Source organism: Solanum stenotomum, chromosome 11 (genome assembly GCF_019186545.1).
Source record: "Solanum stenotomum isolate F172 chromosome 11, ASM1918654v1, whole genome shotgun sequence".
Classification (NCBI taxonomy): domain Eukaryota; kingdom Viridiplantae; phylum Streptophyta; class Magnoliopsida; order Solanales; family Solanaceae; genus Solanum; species Solanum stenotomum.
In genome coordinates this window covers 26761930-26785485 of record NC_064292.1, presented here as the reverse complement: position 1 = coordinate 26785485, position 23556 = coordinate 26761930, and the positions used below count along the sequence as shown (strand labels likewise).

The 23556-nt window shown below is 36.7% G+C and overlaps 1 protein-coding gene across 2 annotated transcripts; it reads left to right on the top strand.

The window, feature by feature from the left end:
- Positions 1-2865: 2865 nt before the first annotated feature.
- LOC125844682 (uncharacterized) lies at positions 2866-7401 on the top strand. Of its 2 annotated transcripts, XM_049524000.1 has the most exons (6): positions 2866-3136; positions 4343-4548; positions 4627-4719; positions 4799-4897; positions 4977-5319; positions 7202-7401. In XM_049524000.1, exons 2-5 carry the CDS (start codon positions 4408-4410, stop codon positions 5301-5303), a joined length of 660 nt encoding a protein of 219 aa, XP_049379957.1. In that variant the 5' UTR covers positions 2866-3136; positions 4343-4407; the 3' UTR covers positions 5304-5319; positions 7202-7401. The 2 variants fall into 2 exon arrangements, with proteins under 2 accessions (XP_049379957.1, XP_049379958.1); XM_049524001.1 differs by lacking the exon at positions 4343-4548 and having other exon boundaries at positions 2868-3136.
- Positions 7402-23556: the final 16155 nt, after the last annotated feature.

The following is a 23556-nucleotide window of genomic DNA, read 5'->3' as shown; positions in this document are numbered from 1 at the left end:
GGGTGGTGAGTTCAATAATTGGTTGTATGATAAAGAATACTTGAGGCTGTTTTATGTGTATTGTTGTTGGTGCAGTTTGGGTAATCTTGGAAAATGATATATAATGTATGTATTGGGCAGAGAAGGAGGGTGTGGTGATACACATTGTTTTAAGGGCTGTATGGGCCCATTATCCGTCAAAGTTAGCTACTGTTTTACGGGCTCGCGGTGTGATAGCTGCTAATTTAAATTTATCATGACTTATATTGTAGATTAAAACCTGAAAGGGGAGGCTGAATCGTGATAGTTGTATTGATCAGAAGATAAGGTATGTAAGGCTATTCGATTCAATATTCTTCGGCATGAAATCTGATACTTGAGATTAATATCAATAAGTGAATTTCCTAAGTTCTATTCCTAGTAAAGGAAACATAGTGGCAGCGTATGATCTCCAAATAGCTAACAATATTTTCCCCCTCTCCTTAGTGTATAGAATTACTTCATTATATGTTTAGTACTCTATACTTGTGTAATTATCCTCCTATGTGCTGGTATAGAAATGGTATTTGCAAAAGCAAGTTTGGTGAATCCTCCTCTTAGTCAGTTGAAGTCAATTGTGTCATTTAAGCTCACAAGTAATGCATTGATGTTACATAGCTCCTTATGTCATTGTTACTGCCTTGAAGTATTATTTTCATGTCTTCTACTACTGGTCCATAGTTCCAAATATAAAAAATGATTATGACCACCAAAACAACAATCTCAAAGATTAAAGAATCTAAGTAAAGAAATCTGTATAATCAAGGGTGGCAGCTCAGGGGCGAAAGCCTAGCATGGGCCGATCCTAATTGGTATAGAAGGGTGACAGCTCAGGGGCGAAAGCCTAGCATGGGCCGATCCCAATTGGTATAGAAGGGTGGCAGCTCAGGGGCGTAAGCCTAGCATGGGCCGATCTCAATTTGTGTAATTATGAGGACCGCATCCCAGGGGTTAAAATACCTAGCATGGGTCATCCTCTTCTACCACTGATCAACTGGTCTTTCGTATCACATGCCTTATAAAGATCATAACACACAGAGAGGTAAAGACAAGAATGTAACATACATGATCCCACAAGCGTTAACAAAGGTGATATTCTGTTCTGATTTATGCACACATATATTGATAATTGGTTTCATTTGAACTTTTATTTTATATATGTTATTGCCTTACATATTCAGTACATTTTCTCGTATTGACGTCCCTCGCGGGGGACGCTGCATTTCATGTTGCAGGCACATGTACTTCAGCTAGTAGACCTCATCGGTAGGAGCACACGACACTCAACTATTTTTGGTGAGCTCCAAATTGATTCAGAGCTTTACTGAGTCTTTGGTAGATTCATTTTGGGTATTGTATCGTAGTTAAGAGTAAGGCGGGGTCTGTCCCGACCTACTCTAAGGTTTTCTATCTTTCAGAGGCTTTGTAGATTTATGTTTATGGTTCAGTTGCGTCTTAACAAGTTGTGGCCTCAACGGCCAAGTCTTGTATATAAGTTTTGGGTCTACTTATGTTGGTTCGTATTGTTGCATCCTATGTGAACTTGTCACAAGATTGTCATAGTTATATGCATAGTAAGCACATGTTACATGTTGGTTCTCTCGGGCCTAGAGGGCATCGGGTGCATGTCCATCTTAATGGGATTTGGGACGTGACATAGAGAAATTGAGAATTTTATATGCAAAAAAGTAAGATGGGAGAAACCTATGTCTAAAAGGGTGAAACTTAAAACTGATGGGAGCTATGTACATGACTCCGGGAAGGCAGGAATAAGAGGTATTCTAAGTAATGAAGAAGGTGATCTCATTCTGGCATGTGTTCTCTTAGTGAAATTCAATAGTGACAGTATGACTAAGACAATTGCAGTCAGTTACAGGGTGGATTATGCAACAGACTTGAACACACTGACCTAGAACTAGACTCTCAAATTATGACAATCATGCTTCAAAAGAAGACCATCAAGAACCTCAGATTGAAAAGGAGAACATAGAAGATTCTGAACCATTTGAGCTTGATGAATGCTAATTTAATCAAGCATTACAACAGAAATGCAAATGAGGTGGCAGATAGCTTTGGTAGCTACCTTCAAGTCAAGACATTGGGCTACATTTTGACTCCTACTTCCGTATCCAAAAATGTCAAGGGAGCTTACCAATTGGATTAGTGTCAACTCCCTAGTCTCATGATACGTTATGATAATGAAAAAAAAATTGTTAGTTAAGTTTTTTTCTTTTTTAGGTAGAGTAGAAAACTTTGTTAATAAATCCTACTCTTTTTTTGGCTTATTGACTAAATTAGTTTACAAGTCAAGCGTTATATTCTAAGGCCTGGCAAAGACCCCCTCTTTGTAACTTTTTGCAGGAATATGACACAAACTACCTCCTGGCAGTTTAACAAAAAAAACACTAAAGACTTGTTAAATGATTTTTATCTTATTGGGTAACTTACAATTACTTTAATTTTTTTTGTATTAGGTTGAAATGAATCCAGCAAAATTTTTCAGAACTCCCAAATAGGATCAAATTTCAAGACTAAAATGCAGGCATGCATTCCACCTGGTGCCTTAGCAAGGGGACGAGGAAAAAGCTTAAAATCTATGGGCTTCAAGAGAGTAATGGCTGAAGAAACAACTCCAATTGGTCAAAATAAAAACTTAAAAGCATCAAGTTATCAAAAAGATCCAGCACAAAATGTTATTGTTGTACCTTCTGCTTTTGATCCAATTGACGATGATGGTCCCCTCTCTCCAGAAGTTGAAGTCATGCAAGATATCCAGGCAAATGAAATAACTATTTATTATCTCACATTGTCATTTATCTTATTGTCAGTGTAATAATCTGTATATTTTATGTCTGACTTGTATTATATAGGAGGTCCTCGTGAATCTGCTGAGCCAAAAAAAGTTAAGAGGAAAGAACATTTGTAAAAATGTTGGACGACTCAAACCAGGTGAAAAATTGAGTCACTTTTTATCAGAATCGAGTTGTTGGAAATCATCATACATCATTTGTCACACTTGGGGATTTTAGTTCGTGATCGTAATATGTGTCCATTGCGGGTACACTCATGGATGGACATCGAAAAATATAAGCTAGAACATATGTGGAATGCCATTATGGTAGGAATTTTCAACAATACTTTTAAAAAAAAAATTAGCTATAAAATTGTGATATGTGTGTACTCTCTCATTGTATTTTTAATCAGAAACTTGTTCTTCACCACCAAAATGTTCATCCTATTTTCCATGTCACATTAGACTGTAGTTGAATTAATGAATAGCTTTCCTACACTCAATAATTTTCCTTACAACCCTAGAGATTGAGAAGCTATCCAAAGTATAATGTTTCATATGATAAGAGTGTATCCATCTAACCCACAAACAATCTTTTCTGTTAGCAACTGCCCATAATTGTTTCAAAACTGCGGCCCTGTTCTGAGTTTTTAGGTGCTACATTGAGTCCCTAAACAGTCTTATAGTGGCACTCTTTACCCAAGAGACCAAAGTTGTTTTTGAAGCTATTAGATTGCTTGTCCATAGGAAAGTTCTATATGTTCTATCTATAAGTTTCATGATCCTTTTGGGCAAGATGAAAATTTGTGCCTAATAGGTTTGGACACCAAAAACAATTTACTATATAAGCTGCAATTTGCCAGCTGACGAGTCTAGTTGTCCAACACTTCAATTTTTTCAGTAATTTTATCTATAAGAGGCATACATGTGCTATTGTTAGTTTCTTGGAAGACAGAGGAACCCCCAAGTACTTCAAGGGTAGTGTGCCCATAATGAAACTCTCCCACCATAGTTTCTCTTTGGCATAATATATAAATTTTATTAACCAAGCATAAGTTATGTACTAGTATAAAAAAAAGCTGAAATGTAAAACGCCATTACAACCTATGAACTACTAGCTTCCAGACCACAAAACTTTCTACTATTGACTAGCCTATAATACCAAAAATAAAGAAATTCATTACTCTATGGATAGAAACTCAACTGCTCAAGTCTTTGTGCTAGTTTGCTCTTCGTATGACCCTAAAGTGCATCTCCGGATAATTTGTCTAGTGAGCTTTTCAGTTACATTCATTTGGTGCCAGAAGATCATTTTGTTTTTTCATGCCAAATATGGTACACACAAGATGCAAATGTCTTATTTCTACTGCTTTACTTTGAAAATCCACAAAGCTTGTTTAGGCTCAATTGACCAGATCGGTTGGCCCTAAACATATGTCATGCTTTAACATTTCTAGTGCTTATAAAACCTTCTTGAATCTAATATTCCATCTTCTTAACAACATGAAAAATGATACTGGTGAAATATTGTAGGATAAATTTGTCAGTGACGACATGAATGATCAAAAAGAACATGTCTTGCAACATATGCGAAGGTTATGGATAATTGGAGAGGATCACTACCCAGGAATGTGAAGTCTAAGACATTTTGCGATGCTCTAAAATATGTGCCAAAAGAGGTAGACAAGGGTGATTGGGAATGGCTAGTTAAAGAGCATTTTCTGAGTCACAAGTTTAAGGTATGACTTCATAGCTACTATTTATTAACGTTAATTTAAGTGTTTGACTATAATTTTCATGGTGTTTTATTAATATAGGAAACAAGTACAAGAAACTCAGTGAATAGGTCTAAGATGAGTATGCCTCATCATACGGGTAGTAAGCCTATTAGAGAGATTATTTATGAATTGGTAAGTAATGCTAGAAACTCTTTAGAAATCCTATTTGTTGTTAAATTGATTTATTTTACTTGTTTGTTTATATGTGAAGGGAGGAAAAGATGGTAAGCCACCAAACATGGACACTACCTTCTTCGAGACACATAAGAAGGATAACAAGCTTGCTGAACCTGAAACAAATGCAAAATATGTATGTTTAGTGATAAGTTTCATTTTACATAATTTTACTTTATGTGCTTTATTATTTTCATTTATCTTGTGTTTAATAGGTTAAGATCCAGAAACTGGTTCAATCTGATTCATCTCTTACAAATATTGAGGTCGTCAAAAAGTGCTTTGGACCTCAACGTAAGAGTCATGTGATTGGATTTGGAGGTGGGATAACCGCTAAGGAGTTGAAAGGTGGTAACTCTTCAAAGGCTGCATTGCTAGATAAGTTGAGTGCAAGTGAAAAAGAAAATGAATTATTAAAAAAACGCATGGATGAGTTGGAGAATAAATGTCAACGCATGGATGAGCTTGAGAGAAAATATGAACAACTTGCAAGTGTAGTGTTTGGTGAACCTACATCACCGCCATCTTCCACTGATCAATAGATGAACCAGTTAACAGGTCAGTAGATTGATTTTTTTCTCTATGATGAAATGATTGCAATGCTATATGAAATTCTTTTAGTTCAACAGTGGGCGTCTAATGGCTCTTCTTTCTTCTCCTTATGTGGTGGGCGTATTACTTGTTGAACATCAGAGGATGTGTCCCCTTAGATTGTTGTTGCATCAATAAATCTACATTGATACCCCTCCGCCTTTATTATATTGTGTATTTCTACTTTCCTTTTCTTTCGAATAAGGTTGTAAAGTTTAATGGTTGTTTTGTATATGTAGATGAATTGTATGGTGTTCTTTTTTATTGGATGCTGCTCTTTGAAATATTTGTGTCTTAATGTCCTTGAATTAATGTCTCTTTATTACCATGAGAGTGTGGCAATTCTAATATGAGAGCATTGTAATTTATCTATGTTTATGAGTTTTCTCCCTTCATTTATCATTTCTTGAAACCCATGTGTTATACATTTCATCTAAAGCCTGGTTAGCTAGAGTGTCTTGTAGTTTATTCATTTTCCTCATAATGGGGTATATCAATGGTTGTCTAGCTACTAGAATATGAGGAATCTCATTCTATGCTCCATGTTTTGTATCATATCCCTTCCATCATATTTTTTAGGAGCACTGATTTTGTCTATAGAGTCAAATTCATGTAGTTTGTTTGTTACAGTGTCTACAAGACTTTGATTGCCTTAGCTTTTACCTATGTATTACTAGTCTACTCCAGCTATAGTGTCTACAAGCCTCTAGTATTGCCCTAGCCTGTGTATTAGTAGTCTACTCCATCTCTGCTTCTTTTGTATAAAGTAGATCAACCTAACACAGAAGCCTCTGCTATTTCCATAATCTTTCTATCACTTTGTTTCTAGAATATTTCATCTTTCTATCAATTTCACTTCCCCAATACTCTCTTCTTGATATTGGTTCTGCTTTATAATCATAATTTTGATCATTTTCCATGCCCTAATATGTAGCACTGCATGTAATTAAGAAAAAGAATTTATCTTCCGTTGTTTGTACAAGAATGTAGATTTATGTGGACGAACAACTGCCATTATCATACTTTTTGTGAGAAGAAGATAGGCTCATAAAGAGCAGAGAAACTAATGTTAACTGTGATAGTTTTATGCTCGTGTATTACGTCTTTTGTACTCTTCAATTGTTGTATTAGTATAGCTGTAATGAACCTTGATAATGCTAATTTACTTTTTTTGTGTTTTGATATTTTATACTTCCATGGAACCATACAGTAGTACTAGTAGTGTGCAGCAACAGTAACCATATCTAACCCTCTTCCTAATTACATTTTGAACTTGCTGCATAACATGATTGGTATTCACATTTTGTCCTTGAAAATTCTTCTTGTTCCTGGCCATCCAGATATTGTAAATAGTAGCTCTGTACACGGCTTCCATAATCTCCTTCTTGAATCTATTGCAGTTCTTCACTCTAATATGCAATAATGCGCCATCCACACATCTGTTCTATACTCTGAACTCAATCCAGGTTTGTATTGCATCACATACTCTCTTCAGCAGTGACATTTAGAGAACATGTGTTACATCCTTTAGCCAGTTCCCATCACACAAAACACAAGTATTATTATCACACGATATGCCCATTCTCACCAGTCTCTCCTTAGTTAGCAGTCTGCCACGAACAACTAGTCGTTGTATAAACCTATGTTGGTAATGCAATCCTATTCCATATCAGTTCAGTAGTTGGGAGCACTGGTGCATTACCTATTATGTCCACATAAATATTGATAATTTCCTATTAGCAGTTAGACAATAATTGTTTTCATTAGTGAGCCACACTCTGTTTTAGTTTGTGCAGTTGTTTTCAGTACAATTACTTGTTATCAAACTAATACACTTGTTTTTTTACAGCTCAAGAATTTCAAAGTGAAGAATTTATCATTCAAGAAAGTAAGGAGCAAGTTGAAGTTCACAAGGATTTTAAAAGACTATCTTATGTATATATATGTTGCAAATTTCAATTTTTTATATTAGGAGTTGATTAAAGTATTGATATACACAATTTGGATATGGGATATATAACTTTCTTTAGTTTATTTTTATCAATGAAGTTTTATATCAATTTAATATTTATTTTATTTTTGGATGTGTGAAATTTTTGTTAATATCATTAGTTTAGTCGTACAATATTCATAAAATCAGAAATTTAGATGTGGTATTTTAGACTCTTTTATGAATGGCTTCTCGAAAATATTTTGAAATGACCATTAGCGACGAAAAATATCAACAGCATACAATTAACGAAAGGTGTTTTGGTCGTTAAAAATACATGTATTGGTTGGATGTGAGTTGCCCCTAATGATTTTTAACAACCGGATTTTTTAATTAGCGTAGGGAAAATGCAGTCACTATTGAAGGACATATAGTGACTGAATTTTATGTCGACGTTAAAAGTTTATTTAGCGACCGGACAGAAACCTATCACTAAACTTTTAACTTCGGAGCTTTTAACGACGGGCGACGAACGGATTTATTCCTGTCGTTAAATACCTTTAGCGACCGGATTAGGACTTTTAACAACCAAATGTCCCCTCGCTAAAGGTCATTTTTCTTGTAGTGAATAGTCCTAGCCACGAGGGTAGAATCCAATATCTCCAAATCCTACACTTATAAAATATGTAGAAATATGGGTTAGCAAAAAATGTACGAAGTATGGAAGCAATGCAAGAATATCCTTAAAACATGCATTAAAGGGACATTTTGTATGAAACCATGCTATACGGCACTTTTGAACATCATCTTTGAAATAGTTGGAGAATGTAGCTTATAAGACAAACCATACACAATTCATCATAGCATAAAGGATATCATCATAATCACTCGAATAGTCTCCAACACAACATAATACATACTCCAATCTTCACAAGACATAATTCACATGCATAATTACATACCAAGATCATATCATCATAATAGTACTATCACATAAGCAACCCTAAGTCATACTTGTGTGCAATGCATAAATATAGGATCCCATAATCCTATGTACACTAAGTTTAACTCCTAGGCCACCATGATCATGCATAACATAAGTTCATATATCTTCATAGCATAAGGAACCCACACCATAACCCCTTTATAAGTATACTTGTGCAATGTATAAGTGAAGTCACATACCCCCACTCGCACTAAGTAAAACTCATTAAGAAGTCATAATTATAGTTCATGTTCATAATCCATATAAAGCATATATTTCACTCATAATCATCATATCATAAGAGAGACATACCATGCCCACTCTCAAAGTCTACTTGTGTAATGTATGAATTAAGTCCCATACCCCTACTCATACTATGTAGGACCTCTTGAGGAACCATAATACATAACTCATGTTCTTATCATAATTCATATTCTTATCATATAAGGAAAATAGAATTAACCGACATAGACCATGTGAGCTACATGGAATCCGGTGTTCTACCCCCACACCGAAAAAAGGTGTCCTACTTGCCTAAGGTAGAAGGTACATAATAGCTTTTAGGTGGATCCAGTAGCTATATACCTATGTGGGCACATAGTTATGGTATAAGTAGATTGCTACTAAAAACCCGGACTACTAGCGTAAAAGGTTTCCATCTCATGAGACAACTTACATTGGGAAGCCGGACTTTCTAACATAAAAGCTTCCATCTCACTTTACATATCCACTCGGTGCAAAGCATAATTCCCTTTAAAAGTCATATTAAGGCTTTACTTAAGTTCATATTCATGAAAGAATGCACTAGGCACTCAAACTAAACTAACATCATCATAACTCATAGATTCATTAGGTGAGAATGTCCTTTCAACCTTAGAATAATCAATATGTTAGTAAACCTTTCACATCATATTCATAGTGTGTTCATGAGAATAGCCATTCATTCAATACAACAAGATCATCTTAGTCATAATAGTTCATGCATAATAAAGTTTAAAGGTATAGGGAGAATTACCTTTCAACAATACCACAATTACACATTAATCGTAAGATCTTCACTTTCTAAGTGAATCATAAGCTTATACACAATTCTCATAAATATGTACAAACCCTCATAACTTTGCCCTTCAAGGGCCATGAACCACAACCAACACCTTAGTCACATCATAGTCATATTCATGCATGGGGTGTATGTGTCTGTGAATGTTCTTCCAATGACACAACAACAACATTATCATAATAGACACTTTATTCTCAAAGAATTCATAAACATGCACATAATATCATAATCATGCATACACCTCATATCTTGCATTCAAGGGTCACATTGGGTCAACACATGAAACATAGATACAACCATGACTCAAGTAATCCATTCATTTCATGCATAAACTCATATGATCATAGTATAGGTCATGTGGGTGAAGTCTTTTCACAATAGGGCCATATACAATTCAACATACATAATGGATTCCTTCTTGAAGCCTTAACACCCTTAGCTTAGTCATTTTAGCTTTTTACCTTTAAGCCTAGGAGTCATATTCATGTTACAAGCCTTACTCTCAAGCAACACCTCATATGGTCATCATGTAAACCTAACTCTCAAGGTAAACTAACAACATGCCTCATTCTTGATCAATTATGGTCATATAGAAGACATACAACCCAATATCAATACTACACAACCATGATCTATCATATAAGCCCTTAATCAATTCAATTCATGTCTAGGTCATCTAATCTAAGGCAATTCATATAGAAGTTCATCGTTCTTAGAAGGTCACATCTAAACCCTCAATTTTCCTCTTTCATTACATAACCCTAAACTATATCTATTTCATCATAGCATCTTAGGTTAATCAAGTATGCATGTAGAATTATATTAACATCATGCAATCACATCATAATCTACTCACATCCAATCAATTGGACCAACTTGCAACAACAATCATAATGTAAAGAAGAATCATAGCTAGGATTGGGGAACTCATGGATTCTTGAAGAATTAAAGTTGAGATCATGTAAGATCAGTAATTCATTCATAAAAAAACATAATTCAACCTTTAAATGCAACTTTAAAAGGAATCCATGGGGTTGAGTTGAAACCCTAGCTATTTGAGTTTTCTAGGTTTGAGATAAAAGCTTTTGAAGAGGCTCCTTGGGTGATGGCTACCCAAGGATGAAAACTCCCATACCTTAGGTGTAGAATCCAACCAAATTCGTATTGAAAAGCTCCCTTATTTAAGCTCTACTTGATCTCTTTCTTTGTTCTTCAATGGAGGTTCTAGAGAGAAGATTTTTGTAGAGGAGGGGTGATTATGATTTGGTTTGGGGTCTCAGGTTATAATGAATTAATAGGGTGTTTAATGACATAAAATACTTTGTATATATATATATTTATAAATGCTATATTAAACAACCCCTACTTAAAACTAATTAAAAATGAATTACCTAAATGACCCATTGATTGGCCAAGTTGGGCAGTTTCTACAGGTGCCATTCATGCCAATGGACCTACGGACCGTGGGTGCATTGACGCCTCATTCTCTAGGTCCATGGATGGTGGCTGCAACTCCTCACCTTGGGGCCTGTTACATGACTCCCACCTACTGGGCGTAGGTGCCATCCGTAGGTGGCCCCAAACTGACAGCTTTTTGTCAAATGGGGTAGCCTTGAGGTTAGGCTTTAGGGTCCCCCTCAAGGACCCTTTGTTGGTCCTTGGGGGTCATACCTTGACGTTTAGCCCCTATAACCCTCATTCTAATCTCGGGAAGTCAATATAAAACCTAAAACCCTACATCAAACTCGTTAGAATCTAGTTTCACCTACTAGTTTCCGTTAGGCTCTAGCTTGGTCTTACTAGTTTTCCGGGTTGTTACATTATCTCCCCCTTAGGAACATTCGTCCTCAAATGACATTTTAAACACTTTTATGGAATTAAAGACTCAAGACTAGCAGCCCATCATGCATGAAACATCAAAATGCACATAAACAAGGAGGAAACATCACTCTATCTCAATATACTCAATGCAACACAAGGAAGTATGAATTACATCTAACAACCCATTTATGCATGAGATTTTCATAACTAATCATGTTTAAGGAGGAACTTCCATCTCCTAGTCACAACATGCTCAACATACTCTCATGGAGCTCATAAGAAATTACTTCTCAAAAGAATTTTATTCAAGGAGGAATTTCTAACTCCTAACTGAAGCATGCTCATATATTCTTCTCATGAAGTAAACTGGGCAACCCTTACTCAAAGCACTACAACATGAGGAAAACAATTCACTTGAACTCATTTTCTTTTAAAACACAAGTTTTCTTGAACATACATCATATAAGGAAGTCATGGCAACATGTAAGCACATAACAACACTGTTAGCTAGGCACACCATCTCCCCCTTAGGAGTGAGCCTATACCAACACTTCTAAACATAATCAATCACATAATCATAGGAGGAATTACATTTTTCCACTAAAAGCAAGCTCAACACAACAATATGGAGCCAATATGCCATTTCATCAAAAGTTTAACAAGTCATGCTCATCAAATCATCTCATGAGGTCAATTATGCCATCACCATGCTAAAATGCACAACAACATGAGGAACATGTAAATTATGGAAAACCCATTTTATACAAAATAAGAATCTTTAAAACACATGCATAACATAAGGAGATCATGGAAATTTCTAAAACACTCATGACTCCTAGACATAGAACAAGCCCAAAAAGGAACTTTTGGTCTCAAGCTAGAATAGGAATAGAAGAAAGGGATGAGGATATCGGGACTCTCAATTAATTTTGCTATCTAACAACATGATCTCCCCCTTGGAGTAAGCCCTTTAATAAAACCTCAATTACTACTCCTTTCAAACAAACCCAAAGCATTACCAAGACTCGTTATAACCTTATCGGGTTCTGAAAACAATAGAGGTCTAATTACCATGCATCCAAACCCTTCCAAGGTTAACAAGGGTAATTCTATGAGACAAGGGAATCATGGGACACATATAACATTCAAGACTCCACAATCATGAAAAGAGTTAAGGAGGACTTATCATCTAGAGCTAGAGGAGGGATAAAAGGGAACATAAGGATATTGGGATATCTCTTTGGCCCTTGGCCTCCCAAGTAGCACCCTCAACTAAAACCCTTACAAAATTACCACCCTCAACATTCTCTAGGCATCACTTAAACACAATTATTCATCAAATTCTCCATCACATCCTAAAACTCATTATGACTAAAATGGATTCCACCAACATACACACATAACCATAATCACACCCAAGTACACTAAGGACAAAATAAAAGCTCATTATGTCCAATTTATCAAGTCACAAAAGACAAGTACTATCGGAATATAAATAAGCATGAAACACATACCAAGAGCAACATTAGGAGGACACTCTTCTTCACCTCTAGCTTAAAGAGCATCGAACCTAATTTTCTTTCTCTCTCTTCCCCTAGCCTTACATATCGAGAAATCTCTTATTTTGTGGCCACTTTAACCACAACCATAACAACCTTCCATACCTGCTAAACACCTACCGTAATGCTTCCTTCCACATATTTTTCAAGTACACCTAAGTAACACCGATTCACTATTGCTTCCTCTTTTAGGATTAGGGTTGGACACCCTTTTTTGGCAACACTTTGGGCAAGCCTTGGAAGAGCTTGGCCCATAAAATCTTTCTTGATAGAAATTATCATCACCTAATCTATACCTCTTTGTTCCTCTAGATCTCTCTTCAAGATTCTCCCTTTCAAACAATTGAGAATGGAACACAAGCCAATCAATATTTATATTCATTCTTAAGCATAGCCATACTACATTATTTTGCTATCAAGTCAGATACACTCGACACAAACTTACTCATCTTCATCCTAGTTGTCACGACCCGAGAGCACCCCCTAGTTGTAACACGGCGTACTTGATCTCGAAGGGGTTTATACAAGCCTCATAACATTCATTCATCGCATACGTAATAGAAATAGTATGGAATTAAAACTTTTTTTACTTAAAACCAAACAATCTATCATTCAAAAACACATTTAAACGCAAGTGGAAGCCTATATCCCACATGGACATCTTAGACACAATCTTGAAAAAAAATGGGGACACGGCCCTGTACAATAGAAATCTAAAGTAGTCTATTACATGAAAATGAAATAAACTTCAAAAAGACACTTGTCCTCGATCTATGAGGACGTACTACTCTAGCCTTGGAGGAAATCTCAATCCAGGCACTTTAATCTATGTAGAAGCAATCACTTGCCGGAACCTACACTTGTAGTAAAAATATAGAAGAATGGGTTAGCACACAAAAATGTACTAAGTATGATGACTATGCAAAAACATGCTTTAAAAAGGACATTTTGTTTGTAAGTCATGCTTTTATGCCATTTTAGTAAAACTTCATGAACATTAAATAAAAGAGGAATAATATAAATCACAACCAACATAGAAGTGACATTTACACATTTGAACAACATCACATATAAACCTTTACCTTTACGTTAAGTCTCCACCTCAAGTAACCCTCAAGCTATACCTTGTGTAATGTATGGATAGCGTCCCATACCACCACCCACACTAAGGTACCACCTTAAGGTCAGCAAAAGTGAACTTACCGTTCATCCTTTCCACCTTTAGACAATATCATACATAAGAGACATAGCATTTCATAAGGCATGACAAGGGAAAATAACTCATAATCTAACCCAAGTATAGCGTGCATATCATATTAAGCATTTAGGAATCAACATTCTTCAATTACTTCATTTAGAGGACTTTCACACATTAGTCATTAAGACTTAGAGAACTCACTATGACCATATCAAAGCCTACTCGTGCAATGTATTGATGGCATCCCATACTACCACCTATACTTCATAGAACCTCACAAGAAAATATAATACAGATCTCACATGATGGGAATAAGCGTTTAATCGACATAGACCACGCAAGCTAGACATGGAATCTAGTGTCATATAGCCCCACACCGTAAATAGGTGTTCTACTTGCCTAAGGTAGAATGGTAACATTAGCTTGGATGGAATATGCTAGCTAATATCCTATGTGGGCCCATAGTTATGGGATAGGAAGATGTTCATTGAAACTCTAACCTAACATTGGGAGAGTTTCCATCTAACCATATCCACTCTGTGCTTAGCCAACATTCCCATAGATTATTTTATCCACATTACATTAGTGTATTAGGGAGGAATTCCATAGGCCTATTGACCCATTATACATCATTACACAAGGAAGGAATGATATAAGCCTATCGATCAATGGTACATTCAAGGATAGCTCTAGAGTCCTCATGAAAGGATTGCCATATGCCTATTGATTCATGGTCCCTCATTACATTCTTATACTCATGAAAGGAAATCCATAGCCTATCGATTCATGGTACATTAAATCATCAAGAAAGGAATGCCACTAGCCTATCGATTCTAGAGTCTTCATTACATTAGATCATTTATCAAAAGGAATGCCCTAAGCCTATCGATTCATATCCATCATGTCAAGAGACATTCATTGTACAAGAAAATGATGCATAAGTCTACCAATTCTAGATTCAACATTCACATTATAGGAACCCTTCACATTCCATCATTATCATTCATGAGTGTCAAATTGAGAAATAGCCTTTCAATACTAACACAAATACATTGAATACATGACCATCATTCTATCATTGAAATCACATGCATATCCTTCATATCACATTCATATATACAGCATCATGAAAATACCTAAATTCCTCACACTATGCCTTCGAGGCCATGATCACAATGTACATGGTAAGTAAACACCTCCACCTTTCAAGTGCATCAACAATTCAAACACAATTCTACTTTAATATGAAATTAGGTCAAACATTCCATTTCAAGGCCATTGTCACAAATCCTCAATTTACCAACAATTCACCATAATTAGACATAGATGATGATACAATTCAAAAATCTAAATCAATTTAGGCATAATCCATCAACATTCATTCATAATCAACAAACCCACTTCATTAAGGCACAAATTAGGAATTTAGAGTAATCATGGGTTCATAGAGTATTTTGATCTTAAATCATCAATTAATCACCAATAAAATCATAATTTTTCATTTGAAATGATTTGAAAACGTTTGATGAAAGAACCTATGAGATTGAGTAAAACCTAGGGTTTTTGAGAAACTTGAAAACTTTGAAATTGCTTTTGAATGGACTCTAAGGGTGAAGGATAACCATAACTTAATAGATGAAATCCACGAAAATCTACTCAATTAGCCTTCCTGTTCAAGCCCTAAGTCTTCTTCTTCTCTTGGTCTTCGATGGAGTTTTACAGAGAAGATATTGTTAAAGGGAGGGGTTTTGATTTGGGGTAGTTGAATAATGAAATCTAAAATATGTCTTTAATGTTTTAATACTCATAAAATACCGTAATAACCCCAAAATAACCGTCCAAACACTTAACTAAGGAAATGGTGAATTTACCACTTCACCCTTCACTTGGCTGTGTCACTTGACAGATTGCAGGTCCAATTGACGGACCCCCATCCACGGACCGTGAATGGGTTGAAGGGACGTGTTGTCCTTCCGTGGTTTGTGGATGTGGCATGATTTGGGGGCCCTTGACCTATGGAGGTTATCCACGGGGCATGGATGGACCTACGGGGCGTGGACCACTTCCGTAGGTCACCCTATTTTGGGTAGCCTCATGGTTTCCTTGGTGTCTTGGGTTTAAACTTTGGGTCCTCCTCAAGGACCCTTAGGGTGGTCCTTGGGGGGTCGTACCTTGACGTATAACCCCTAAACACCTCAACCAAAGTTCGGGATAACATTAAACACCATCAAACCTCACACCAAACTCAAGCACACACACGTTAGGCTCTAGTTTAACTTATTCATTTTTAAGGTTGTTACATTATCTCCCACTTAGGAACATTCGTCCTCGAATGACACTTTAAAAAAATAAAGGGGTTAACGACCCAAACAATTAAGCAGCCGACTATCATGAAAAATTAATATAAATGCATAAACATAGGAGGAAACATCAACTCCATATCAAAAAGGCTCAATGCACACAAGAAGGTAGGAACTACATCTACAAACTCATTATGCAGCGAAACATCTCATTTCTCATTTCATTGGAGGAACTTCCATCTCCAAATCATATTATGCTCATCACAACCTCATTAGGCACACTATGCAATTTTCTCATAAAAGCACATTATGCAACTTCTTCATAATAACACATTTAGGCATGTTCAACAAGTCAACTCATGAAGTATTTAGACAACTCATTATAGATGCTTATCAACATGTGGAACACAATTTTGAAAACTCATTTTATCATTTAAACAAGAATTCAACTAGAACATACATAACATAAGGAGACCATGAAAACTTATAATCACACATGACTCCCAAAACATGAAACAAGCTACAAGGAACTCTTGGTCTCAAGCTTGAATAGGAATAGAAGGAAAGAGATAAGGATATCAACACTCTCAACAACCTTACTATTCAACATACCATCCCCCACTTAGGAGAAAACCCAAGTAAGGCTATCATGAAACAACATAGGAACCTCAATATAACAAAAGGAACTATAACTTACCGGTACCTTCATCCGGATTAGCTCTTTTGCCCTCTTTGACTTGAAGTGCATACAAACAGTTCTTCTTTGGAGCATTGAGATCCGGACCATCATAAGAAGCTTTTTTGGCCTCCCTTCCTCTACCCGTAAGAGTAGGACAATTTCTCACTTGATGATCACTTTTGCCACACCCATAGCACCCACTAGTACCGGCTAGGCTCTTCCTATGGTGCCTCTTCCCACAAGTGGCACAAAGAGGTTTACAAAATTGAGATCCACCACCTTTCTCCTCATTAGCATTAGGAGCACTTGAAGAATATTGGTTAGGAGCTCTTTTCTTGAACCTAGGTTAACCTTGATCATCGGATCTACCCCTCTTCAAATCCTTATTCATCCTCTTAAGTTTGGACTCCTCATAGATTGAGCATAAACCATGAGCCTAGAAATATTCATATCATCATGGAGCATCGCCGTATGACACTCTTCCTTAACTAGGTCGGATATACCGGTCACAAACCTACTCATCTCATCTCTAGGGTTGGACACCAAGGATGGAGCATACTTAGACAATAGGGTAAACTTCAAAGAATACTCCTCCACAGTCATGTTACCTTGCCTAAGGCTTATAAACTCCTTAACCTTACACTCCCTCTTCTCACGGGGAAAATACCTACCAAGGAAAGCTCCCTTAAACTCTTCCCATTCTATAGGACCCGCTTCTAAAGGCCTATTCTCTTCCATTGAGTGAACCACACTTGGGCCACTTCTTTCAATTGATAGGAAGCCAACTCCACTTTCTCCCTAAAAGATACTCCCATATCATTGACTATCTTATAGACTTCATCCAAGAATTCTTAGGGATCTTCTCCCACTCTAGAGCCAAGAAATATAGGAGGATTCATCCACACAAAGTCTCTCAACCTTGAGGCCATGGTACTCTCAATAACATTCACCCTAGGCCCCATATCCCGATACACTTGAGCCGTCATGGCTTAGGTTAAGGTTAGAAAAGCTGACCTAATCTCTTCATTGGTCATGGCTGGAGCTTCAACCGAAATTTCATCCCCTTGATTGCCTAGGGGAACTTAGTCACCTTGAGGAGGAACTCCCTCATTAACAATCTCCTCTTCCACTCTTCTTGCGTGCGTCCTTCTTGTATTCTTATCCTATAAACACAAGAGAAGGATTAGGAAAAGGACACTTATGGAGCTAAACTCTAAGGCACGACTTCAATAATATGAAAGAAGTGTAACTTTCTAACGTCTTATAGCCTGTCGCTCATAGATGTGTCGTGACTCACACCGATGAACAAGACTCTACTAGACGTGGCTTATGGGACATCAAACCTAAAACCATTCCCAAAACCTTGTGCTGTGATTCTATGTTTGTCACGACCCGAAAGCCCCCTTATTCGTACACGATGTACTCAACCCCAAAGGGGTCTTATACAAGTCTCATAGCATTCATTCATCGCATAGGTAATAGAAATAGTACAGAATTAAAACTTTTTTTTATTTAAAACCATACAATCTGTCCTTCAAAAACACATTTAAACGCAAGTGAAAGTTTATATCTCACATGGCCATCTTAGACACAATCTTGAACAAAAATAGGGACACGACCCTTTACAATAGAAATCTAAAGTAGTCTATTACATGAAAAGGAAAGAAACTTCAACAAGACACGTGTCCTTGATCTATGAGGACGTACCACTCTAGCCTTAGAGGAAATCTCAATCGAGGCAGTTAAATCTAGGTAGAAGTAATCACTTGCCGGAACCTACACTTGTAGTAAAAACATAGAAGAATGGATTAGCACACAAAAATGTACTAAGTATGATGAGAATGCAAAAACATGCATTGAAAGGGACATTTTGTTTGGAAGTCATGCTTTTATGCCATTTTAGTATAACTTCATGAAGATTGAATAAAAGAGATATAATATAAGTCACAACCAACATACAAGTCACATTTACAAATTTGAACAACATCACATATAAGCCTTTACATTTACCTTGAGTCTCCACCTCAAGTAACCCTCAAGCTATACCTTGTGCAATGTATGGATAGCGTCCCATACCACCACCCACACTAAGGTACCACCTTAAGGTCACCAAAAGTGAACTTACCATTCATTCTTTCAACCTTTAGACAATATCATACATAAGAGTCATAACATTTCATAAGGCATGACAAGGGAAAATAACTCATAATCTAACCCAAGTATAACATGCATATCATATTAAGCATTTAGGAGTCAACATTCTTCAATTACTTCATTTAGAGGACTTTCACACATTAGTCATTAAGACTTAGAGAACTCATTATGACCCTATCAAAGCCTACTCTTGCAATGTATTGATGGCATCCCATACTACCACCTACACTTCGTAGAACCTCTGAAGAAACCATAATGCATATCTCAGATAATGGGAATAAGCGTTTAACCGACATAGACTGATGTTTGAACTAATGAAAGACACAACTTCCAGTTCAAGTGTCAACGATCGCGTGTAATAGTATAACCCAACCGAATGGGTTGGGGTCGAGTCCCAAGGGAGTGGTTAGTAGTCGAGAATCAAATAGAAAAGTAATTTAGTTCTAATCAATCTTAACTATAAATATTAACTAATAAAAACATAGTAAATCTAAAGGTGACACGAATTTCAATTATCAATGGGGGTTTGTATTCAACTAAGAAACAAAAACAGCAAAAATAACGATGCGAAATAGGGAAACGGGATTCTTGGGATGTGATAGGAATACAAGATAAAATAAACAATTGGGTAAATGGTATTGATAGTAAATCGCTGAGTATTTGTAACTAAGCTAGACTTTAGTGGGGGTAAATTTTCTCTCGAACAACTTACCCCGAATAAACTTGGTTTCTCTCGAACACCGAGTTGCAGCAATTAAGCACAACCTTCTCCTTAGCCCATTCACTCTCTCAAGCTAAATGTATAGGAGAAGGTCTTAGATTCACTCTCTCGAGCTGAACTCACGATGACCAAATAAGCACCGGCTATGGATTTAGTAGTCTTGGTTTTAAAACCTCTCTCTCGAGCAAGCGAAAAATACGAAGATGAAATCATATTTGCAACTACAATTCCATTAAGTTCAAACACAACTACTAAATGAAATCATATTTACACATCAAATAGACTATCAATGAGCAATGCCCAACAGTAAATTTAACCCATATTCACAAAATCACACCCCAAGAATTGGGGTTTTAGCTTAGCTAGACATGAAAAAGAGATAGAAATTGATACCAAAAAGAGTTTCCATCAAATGGGTACGATAAATAATGTATTTAAACATGTCAAGGATGAAGATTCTTCAAGACCCACTTCTAATTTCTTGGAGTTGAAAACCTTCCAAACCTTCAAGCTCAAGAACAATGTCTCCCAAAAACTCTAAGAACTAAAACTGAGATATTCTAAAATGCAAAACATGATACTAAGCTACAGATTTAAATGGGTATTTATAGTTTTAAAAAATTTGTGCTGTGAAGGACCACTCGACGCAGTTAGTCGGGATCGCCGATGCACTCAGCGATCCGCTCTTTGGTCTAGTTCATCGCCTTTCAGCTTTTTCCTTCAGCATCTTCTCATTTTGAACCATTCGGCGATATGGTGTTGCTTTGCAGATCTGTTCGGTGATGCGCCGACAGCTTAATTGCATCGCCAACTTGATCTTTTCCTTCATGGCTCAGCACACTGGAACTTTGGGTGAGGTTAAGGCCATTCAGCAACTCGCCTAATGCATTAGGCGATCCTCATGCCCTCTTTTCTTCATCTTTTCAGCCGCCTTGTTCCTTTTTGCCTAGTAGTGTCCATGTTTTACCTCAAACTCCAAATACCTAAAACTTAAGGATTTACATCAGTTATTGAGACAAAATATGCATTTGAGAACACTAAATCTATCAAAATAAAACCCTAAATGAGTCCAAATTGTGGACTCATCATAGACCATGCAAGCTAGACATGGAATACAGTGTCATATAGCCCCACACTGTAAAGAGGTGTTCTACTTCCCTAAGGTAGAACGGTAACATTAGCTCGGATGGAATCTGCTAGTTAATATCCTATGTGGGCACATAGTCATAGGATAGGAAGATGTTCATTGGAACTCTAACCTAACATTGGGAGAGTTTCCATCTAACCATATCCACTCGGTGCTTAGCCTACATTCCCATAGATTATTTCATCCACAATACATTAGTGTATTAGGGAGGAATGACATAGGCCTATCGACCCATGATACATCATTACACAAGGAAGGAATGTTATAAGCTTATCAATCCATAGTACATTCAAGGATAGCGCTAGAGTCCCCATGAAAGGAATGTCATACGCTTATAGATTCATGGTCCCTCATTACATTTTTATACTCATCAAAGGAATTCCATAGCCTATCAATTCATGGCACATTAACTCATCAAGAAAGGAATGCCACTAGCCTATCGATTTTAGAGTGTTCATTACATTAGATCATTTATGAAAGGAATTACCTAAGTTTATCGATTCATATCCATCAAGTCAGGAGACATTCGTTGTACAAGAAAAAGATGCATGAGCCTACCAATTCTAGATTCAACATTCACATTACAGGAACCCTTCACATTCCATCATTATCATTCATGAGTGTCAAATTGAGAAATAGCCTTTCAATACTAACACAAATACATTGAATACACGACCATCATTCTATAATTGAAATCACATGATTATCTTTCATATCACATTCATATATACAACATCATGGAAAATACCTAAATAACTCACACTATGCCTTCAAGGCCATGATCACAATGTACATAGTAAGTAAACACCTCCACCTTTCAAGTGGATCAACAATTCAAACACAGTTCTACTTTAATATGAAATTAGGTCGAACTTGCCATTTCAAGGCTATGATCATAAATCCTCAATTCACTAACAATTCACCATAATTAGGCATAGATGATGATACAGTTCAATAATCTAAATCAATTTAGGCATAATCCATCAACATTCATTCATAATCAACAAACCCACTTCATTAAGGCACAAATTAAGAATTGAGAGTAATCATGGGTTCATAGAGTATTTTCATCTTAAATCATCAATTAAACACCAATAAAATCATAATTCATCATTTGAAACCATTTGAAAACGTTTGATGAATGAATCCATGAGATCGAGTAAAACCTAGGGTTTTTGAGAAACTTGAAAACTTTGAAATTTCTTTTCAATGGACTCTAGGGGTGAAGGCTATTCAAAGATGAAGTATCACCATACCTTATTAGATGAAATACATGAAAATCTACTCAATTAGCCTTCCTGTTCAAGCCCTAAGTCTTCTTTTTCTCTTGGTCTTCATTGGAGTTCTAGAGAGAAGATATTTTGAGAGGCAGGGGTTTTGATTTGGGGAATTTGAATAATGAAATCTAAAATAGGGTATTAATGTTTTAATAAAATTAAAATACCTTAATAACCCTAAAATAACCATCCAAAAACTTAACTAAGGAAAAGGTGAATTTACCATTTCACCCTTCACTTGGCCGTGTCACTTGACAGATTGTTGTTCCAATTGAAGGACCCCCGTCCATGGACCGTGGATGGGTTGACGGGACATGTTGTCCCTCCGTGCTTTGTGGCTGTGGAATGCTTTGGGGTCCCTTTACCTACGGAGGCCATCCACGGGGCGGGGATGGACCTATGGGGCGTGGACCCCTTCCGTAGGTCACCCCATTTTAGACATCCTCATGATTTCCTTGGGGTCTTAGGGTTTAGACTTTGGGTCCTCCTCAAGGACCCTTAGGGTGGTCCTTGGGGGGTCGTACCTTGATGTCTAACCCCTAAACATCTCAATCAAAGCTCGGGACAGCATTAAACACCATCAAACCTCACACCAAACTCAAACACACACACGTTATGCTCTAGTTTAACTTATTCATTTTTAGGGTTGTTGCACTAGGGTTGGACATTATGGATGGATCATATCTTGACAACTTAGTGAACACCCGAGCATACTCCTTAACATTCATCCTACCTTGGCGAAGGTTATTAAACTCAAGTATCTTAGCCTCTCTCATTTCTAAAGGACAAAACCTATCAATGAAGCCATTCTTAAATCTTTCCCATTCTATGGGGCTTGCTTCTACCGTCCTCGCTCCTTTCCATTGACTAAACCACATTAGAGAAACATCCTTCAATTGGTAAGAAGCCCATTCCGCCTTCTCTACCGGAGTTACTCCTACAATGTTCATCACCCTAGATATCCCATCTATAAACTCTAGAGGATCTTCCTCTATCTTTGACCCATAGAATTTTGGAATCTTTATTCCGACTTGAGTCAACAATAGAAAATGATACATAATCTTCTCATTAGACACATACTCCCCTATAGGGACAATAGGAGCTTGGAGAGGAACCTCTTGCTCCACTTTGTTGTCCTCATTCCTTTCAACATGAGCCCTTGAAGTAGTCATATCCTGAAAACCATAGGGCTCACATTAGGAGACAGATATAATAAAGCTAAACTCTAGGGCAAGACTTAGAGAATGAAGAAGTGAAGTTTTCCTAACATCCGATAGCCTCTTATTCATAAAATGTGGCACCCTTTACATTTATGAACAAGACTCTACTAGATGTAGTTTGAGACATCTTTAAACCATCCCAAAATTTTATGC